This window comes from Lynx rufus, unplaced genomic scaffold (genome assembly GCF_022079265.1).
Source record: "Lynx rufus isolate CCGP_SWC_20201006 ecotype Redwood Valley unplaced genomic scaffold, mLynRuf1.p SCAF_9, whole genome shotgun sequence".
Lineage (NCBI taxonomy): Eukaryota > Metazoa > Chordata > Mammalia > Carnivora > Felidae > Lynx > Lynx rufus.
In genome coordinates, this window is record NW_025814897.1 from 103346405 (window position 1) to 103353707 (window position 7303).

Here is a 7303-nt window from a genome sequence, read left to right on the forward strand (position 1 = left end):
GACAGACACAGAGACAGAGCACAAGTCGGGGAGGGGCAGAGAGAGAAGGAGAAATAGAATCCAAAGCAGGCTCCAGGCTCCCAGCTGTCAGCACAGAGCCTGACGCGGGACTGAAACTCACAAACTGTGAGAACGTGAAATGAGCCGAAGTCGGATGCTTAACCGACTGAGCCACCCGGGCGCCACCCCCCCAAGTTAATTTTCTATATGATTTGTGACCTTAAATAAAAACAAAAGGAGGCATGGAAACACAGTTGGAAACTTTCCTGATGTTTGCATTCTCGACAATGTCTCGCACAGTGTGCACATGTAATTGATTCATTCTGTCCTGATGTGGCTTGGCCTGCATAGGTTGATAAGCAGCTTGCCAACCAGAGTTCTGTTCCTTCCCTCCAGCATTTAGCTGGAAGCAAAGGCATTTCTCATACATTGTGAAATCCATGACTGTTTCCAGAATAATTAACACTTTGTAGTCCTTCTCCTTACCCCCATGTGACATCAGCGTGAAAACAATTAAAAGCGTGGAAAGCAGTCATTTTGAAGAGAAGAAGTAACTGAGACAAAAAAATACGCTAGTTTAGGAAGAATAAGAAAGGTGGATTGTGCTGTGATAGGAGTTTACAGAAACTGTCATTTATCTGCTTACAAGAGTAACACAGTCTCACTTTACAAAACTTGGAAACATGCATGAATGAATAAAGAAGAAACGATTACCCATAATTCTACAAAGCCCAGATAAGAACCACTAACTTTTTGGTGTGTGTCTATTCATTATTCTGCACATGTGTGTTTACCAAACTGGGCTCCCGTTATACATACAGGTTTGTTTCTAGCTCTTACCACTTAGTGTTCTGATGAGAAACATTGCCCCTTGTTGTTTAATATTGATTGAAATGCATTGTAAGTATGTTATATTCATGTGTCCAACACTGGAAGTGAGATTTTAATGCCTTTTCGTTTTATAAAGGTAAGGAACAGGCTTCTAGTTCCAGTTATGTTAGCCTTAATTATTTGACATTATGATTTTAGAACGAGAATTACTGAATTAGTAAAAAGAAGCATTTTCAGGCCTTCGGTAAACTTAGCCCTATGGCATTTAGAAACGTTGTACCAAGTCCTTAGGTGAGTTTTAGTATCCCCTGGCTGACACTTACTTCTTGGGGTCACTAGCTGAAGTCAGCCTAATGGGCAACATCCAGTCCCTTCCCTGACAGGTCGTGTCCGCCCCCAACTGTTCTGGAGCAGGTAATTTCTGTTAAGAACTGTCCTTGGATCCCTCTTTACTTCGTTGTTCCTCAGGAAGGCTGGGCAGCATGAAGCCAGCTGTGCAAGGCACCGAGGAGCGAATTCTACAGGGTTTGCCTGTGGTCAGGGAGCAGGTGCGGGAGGATGGAACCACCATGGGGCTGCAGGACGTGCCGCGGTGGGAGGACCAGTGGCGCCACCTGCTGAGCGGGTCTTCCACCAGTAGCCGTTAAGAAGGCACCGGAAGAGGTGAGGAAGGAGAGTAAAGCTGCAGGAAAGCCAACAAGGGCACGGAGGGCTTGTACCCGCAGCGCTGGCGTCCTGCTCAGTCAATGGATGCCAATTCCTGCCCGCTTCCTGGCACAATGAAGGACGATGAAGGCAACCCATTGGGATGTATGGAAGGAAGGAAATTGATGCATTAGATAAGCTTCTGTTTGCCACACGTTCGTATCTAAAACAACAGTACAGTGTATTTCTCTTAGTAAGATCTATGTCTGTAGGAACACATCTAACTGAAGGCGTCGTTCACAGGATACCTCAGTATCATCGCCTTCTCAACAGGCAGGACGTCTGTGATGCTTTAGTCCCAGCATGCATGGTGGGGGGGCCGGGGGTGGGGGGAGGTCCTGACGAAGTAATTGCCCCGACTGAGCTCTGAACCTTTAAAGTAGGGCCCGCAGACTAGCGCTCCTGCATTGAGGTTTTTGTCCACATTTTCCAAATCTTATTCAAGCACTTCAAGAAAATGAGTACAGACTGTGGACATGGGGCCACCATGGCAAAAAGAAACGTCAACTGCAAAGTGTGGGGGAGGTAAGTATGAGAATTCCATATTCGTTGTTCAGAGTCCATTATCACGGCCACTGACAGACACCCACCCCCAGGCCCCTTAAGCCTCAACGGGTGTCCGAGGCTGCTTTACTGGCGATGGCATTCCTCAGGGCACCTTTGACATCCTTGTTCCTAAGGGTGTAAATCAGCGGGTTGAGTAAGGGGGTGACGAAGGTGTAGACCAAGGCGATTTGGCGGTCCTCGTCCTCTGAGGTGCTGGAGCGGGGACGCAGGTAGACCAGGCTGCAACAGCCATACTGCAGCAGGACCACGGTGAGGTGCGACGAGCAGGTGGAGAAGGCCCGGCGGCGGCCCTCGGTGGAGCGGATGCGCAGGATGGCGGAGGCGATGAACACGTAGGACACACAGATAAGCAGGAAGGGGACGGTCAGCACCAGGATGCCCACCACGTAGAGCACCGCCTGGTGCACGCGGATGTCGGCGCAGGCCAGCCGCAGGACGGGAGGCACGTCGCACAGGAAGTGGTTGATTTCCCGGCGGTGCCCGCAGAAGGGCAAGGTGAAGATCAAGCAGGCGAGCTGCAGGGAGAGCAGGAGGGCCAGGCCCAGGGCGCACAGCACCATCCGGACGCACAGCTTCTGGGTCATGATGAGGGTGTAGTGCAGCGGGTGGCAGATGGCCACGTAGCGATCGTATGCCATGATTGCCAAGAGGAAGCAGTCAGTGCTGCCAAGGGCGACGAAAAAGAACATTTGGGCCCCACAGCCAGCCAGCGGAATGGGTTTCCGGGCGCCCCAAAGGTTGGCAAGCATCAGAGGCACCACAACAGAGGTGTAGCAGATTTCCAGGAAAGACAGGTTGCACAGGAAGAAGTACATGGGGGTGTGCAGCGAGCTGTGTGTGCGCACCGCCCAGACGATGGCCGCGTTGCCACAAAGGATCATCAAGTAGAGCAGGAGGAAGAGGAGGAAGAGGAGGGCCTGCAATTCGGGGACGGTGGTGAAGGCGCGGAACACGAACTCGGTGGGGCCGGACTGGTTGAGGACGGGGCTCCTGGCAAACATGTCCCCTGCAAGAGAGCGACAGAAAGGGCCGGATCTTCCTTCGCTGAGTTGTTTTATTGCGGGAAGAAAAGCAGACATTTTAAATTTGATTTCTGATTTGGCATTTAGTATCCAGTTTCCAAATTCAGTGCTTGGGATGAATTCACACTACAGGCTACGGTATACGTTTTCCCAAGGAATCTTCAAAAATGGGATAGATAGTAATCTGTAGAGTTCTTTGTGCCAAAGACTTATAGATATTCTTTGGTGAAATGTCTTTTTTTTTTTTTTTTACACTGGTATTTTACATCTAATTTGACAAGGGCTAAATCTTTGCTTGCATTGCATCGAACAGTTGTGCGGTTGTAGATGTTTTTTAAATTAGACAAACGGATGCGGTTTTTTTGGTAAACATTCTTAGTGAAATGTAACAGCCAGAGGCATTCACAAATCCTAAGTGTAGGGCTTGAATTTTTTGTACTGTAAATACACTAGTATAGCCACTATCAAGAGGGACAAATTGAACAATTCCAGAAACTTACACCCATCTCTCCTGTCTCGTGACTTTCTACCTTACAAAGGTAAACCGCCCTTTCAACTTTGGTCACTGCAGATCAGTTTACGTTTCAATTCCTACATGTGATGATAAAGCGTGTACTGTCTTGTGACGGGGTTCAACATTGTGTCTGCAAAGTTATTTCTGCTTTCCATGTAACATTTGTTATTATTTCTGTTGTTTTAGAGTATTCCATTTTACGGCTGTACTGCAATTTATTCTTGAGTTCACTTTTCATTCTATTATTTTGGCTCAGATAAAACTGAGCAAACACCTTTTATTCCAGTCCTTTCTGAGATACACTTTTTATATATTTCCTCTCGTTTAAATATTTTTTCTAAATTTCCAGGCATGAACCTAAACTTTAGGGCTAGGACAGATTCACCTAGAAGGGGACTGTAGGGAGTAAGGAAAAATGAAGGTAGAACTGCTAGAGATAAGAAAATGCAATAAGGAAACTAAAGATGCAATAGCAGAATTGAAATAGACATTAGAACACACAGGCGAGTAAGAAAAGAACTTTAAAAGCATCTAGGAAGGGAAAAGTACGTATAAATTAAGCACCTTCGGCTACTACAACTTGATTTTTAATATAAAAACCCAAGAGACAATAAAGTCATATCTATAGGTTTAAGAAAAACAAACTGGTGTCAAAGAATTCTGTACCCAGGCTTTAGTGATTTAGGTTCAAAAGCAACAGACAGACTCTCTCAGATTTACAAGGGTTTAGGAAGTATGTCGTTCTAAATACAATTGAAATAATTTCTCAACAAAGACTCTGTGCTGCTGGGTGATTAATCAGGATACATAATCCAGGACTGGGGAAGTTGTAATGGAAAAACTCGATTTGAAAAATCAAATAGTAAATATATATATTTAACACTAAATGGTTAATACAAATATTATTCAAAGAAAAAAAAATTCCCCAAATAGTGCTTGAAAACATACATAATATAAAATGCAAACATTAAAATAATTCCTCACATTAAACAAATTTTATGTTTATTTATTTTTGAGAAAGAGAGAGAGTGCAAGCAGGGAAGGGGCAGAGAGAGAGGGAGACACAGAATGCAAATCAGGCTTCAAGCGCCAAGCAGTCAGCACAGAGCCCGACGTGGGGCTCGAACTCACCACGAGATCATGAGCTGAGTCGAAGTTGGACGCTTAACCAACTGAGCCACCTAGGTGTCCCAATAATTCCTCACATTTAAAACCATGAATTATATCATTGGGAAACTGATAGGGAGTGATGGGAGAAATAAAATAATGATGAAATAATATCCTCAATCTGTATAAGGAAGGATTCAAGAGATATTTCATTCGGATGTGACTAATCACAGAAATACCTATTCAAACGTATATTTCTATAATGATCATATGTAGAATAAGTCACAGCATATCCATCCTAAATGACCTGATTAAAAGAGTACATATAGTGCAGAGAACAAAAGGCTGAAACAAAGGAAAATGTGAACAAGCATATAAGATGAAATGGTTTAAATAAGAAAAGTAAATGTTTAATTTCTGCAAACAAGTTTAAATGAAGTTGATGTTCCATTAAAGACAGAGTCTCATATTTACATCATAGGCACATCCACCCAGTGTACACACACAGAGACCTAGAAAGGCTGGCATTACTTTGGTTTAGCATGACATTTTGTGACTGAGCCAATGCAAGGGGACAGAAAAAAGGAGATAGAGGATTTCATGAACTGAAAACACAACAGAACCAATCGAAAAATTAGGACCAACCCGATAGTCAGTCCACTGGCTAGTCATTTTGTAATTATGTGATTTTATTATGTATGACAAAACCTGATAAGATGTTACGTGGCTATAAATTATGAAAATTAACAATGGACTGCTTAAGAAACACCTGATAATTTCAGGTTGCTAAAAATTTTTGTGGGATAAGGTGTGTGCCAGAACAATGAAAGACTGGGAGCGAAAATGATACAATTTTCAGTAAGTTCGTATTCATCTGCCATGGGTCTAAATGTTCACTCCATCGTTACAAAAGCTAAAACTGGAATTAACATATCCTGAGAATCAAGGCTTTGATTTCAGGTGATACAAACTCAAAGCCCTCCGCTTTAGATCCAAAGGTTGATGAATAAGTTCCCCTTTGAATATTTTAAGTTAAAGTAAATGATTATGGTAAGTACGTACTTCATGCTTTGGATCTTAGGGCTTTCTGGGTTTTGTTTGTTTTCTTTTGTTTTTTAATCAATGTTAGTTAGAAAGTGCCTTTCCCAGGGCGCCTGGGTGGCTCAGTCGGTTAAGCATTGGACTCTTGGTTTCGGCTCAGGTCACGATCTCACGTTTCATGAGTTTGAGCCCTGTGTCGGGCTCTGTGCTGACAGCACAAAGCCTGCTTGGAATGCTCTCTCTCTCTCTCTCTCTCTGCTCCTCCCCTGCTCCCTCTCTCTCCTTCTCTCTCTCTCAAAAATAAATTAATAAACTTAAAAAATTTTAAAAAGAAAGTGCCCTTCCCTCAAACAACCACCTAAAGGAATGAGTGAATAATAAATAAGACACCAGGGAATAAACCTAAGGAGTAACAAGTAGGAACTATTTGAAGAAAACTGTTACATGGCTGGATGGAAAACCCAATATTTTAGTGTTAACTGGCTTGGAAGGAACGTGTAATTTCTATGAAATTCCTATCAAAATCCCTAGAAGAATAAACAGGTGGAAAGACAAGAGAGTTAAAAAAAAAATGAGTGCCATCACAGAACAGAATTTGCATCACAAGACGTTAAAATATATCACAAATGATCATATGTTATAAAATAGATCTTATGTTATGTCATAAATCAAAATGGCGTTCGTAGAGCACCAGAGATCCAGCACGTTAGAACAGAAAGAATCATTAACAGTAGCCGATCGTTCGATAGCATTCACTTGGTCAGGCATTGATTTATGCAGTTTACATTCCTTGACTTATTTCACAACGGTCCTCTAAAAAGGGGCTCTTGTACCTGTTGTATGGATGAGAAAACTGGGCCCAGAGAGGTTAAGTAACTTGCCCAAAGCTGTCACCACAGCTAGCACGTGCCAGAATGGGAATTTAAACGTAAGTTGGCTCGAGTCTCTTGTCTTAATCACTGTGTTATATTGCTTCTGTCTATTATGTGCATCAGTTTTATTACCTGTAAAATGGATCTGAAAATACATGTATCTACTTCATAGGTTGTTGTCAGACTTTGTCAAAGGAATTATTTTATAAAAGTACTTAGAACAGTCCAGGCACAGAGTATACATTCAATGGATACGAACTATTGTCACTATTTCAAATCAATTCGAGAGGACCAACAGTTTCCTGATATGGATTCAGGACAATGGGCTAATTATTTAAAAAAAAGAACTCCCTAACACATTATGTATCAACATTTATTTCTGATGGACTTAAGATTCAAATATTTTAAAAAGAGGAAGAAAACTACAAGATAGTGAAGATGAACGTTTTTCAGTCCAAAGAGTACAGATGATTTGCAAGCAAATGTGCTGCACACATAAAAAGATTGATATTTTGACAGAATAAAAATTTAAAAGATCTGTGGGTCAAAAATAAAATAAGCAAACTAAATAGAAGGTGAAATTTTATATAATTCACCAAAAATAAACCCATTGATAGAAAAACAAATAGAGGATCTGAACAGGC

At 42.4% G+C, this 7303-nt stretch overlaps 1 protein-coding gene across 1 annotated transcript; it reads right to left on the reverse strand.

The window, feature by feature from the left end:
* Positions 1 to 2144: 2144 nt before the first annotated feature.
* Positions 2145 to 3104, reverse strand: LOC124504663 (olfactory receptor 10Q1). The gene has a single exon (XM_047070132.1). It carries the CDS (start codon positions 3102 to 3104, stop codon positions 2145 to 2147), a length of 960 nt encoding a protein of 319 aa, XP_046926088.1.
* Positions 3105 to 7303: the final 4199 nt, after the last annotated feature.

Excerpts from the sequence above, each read along its gene's own strand:
- LOC124504663 (XM_047070132.1), bottom strand. The coding sequence starts at position 3,104 with ATGTTTGCCAGGAGCCCCGTCCTCAACCAGTCCGGCCCCACCGAGTTC.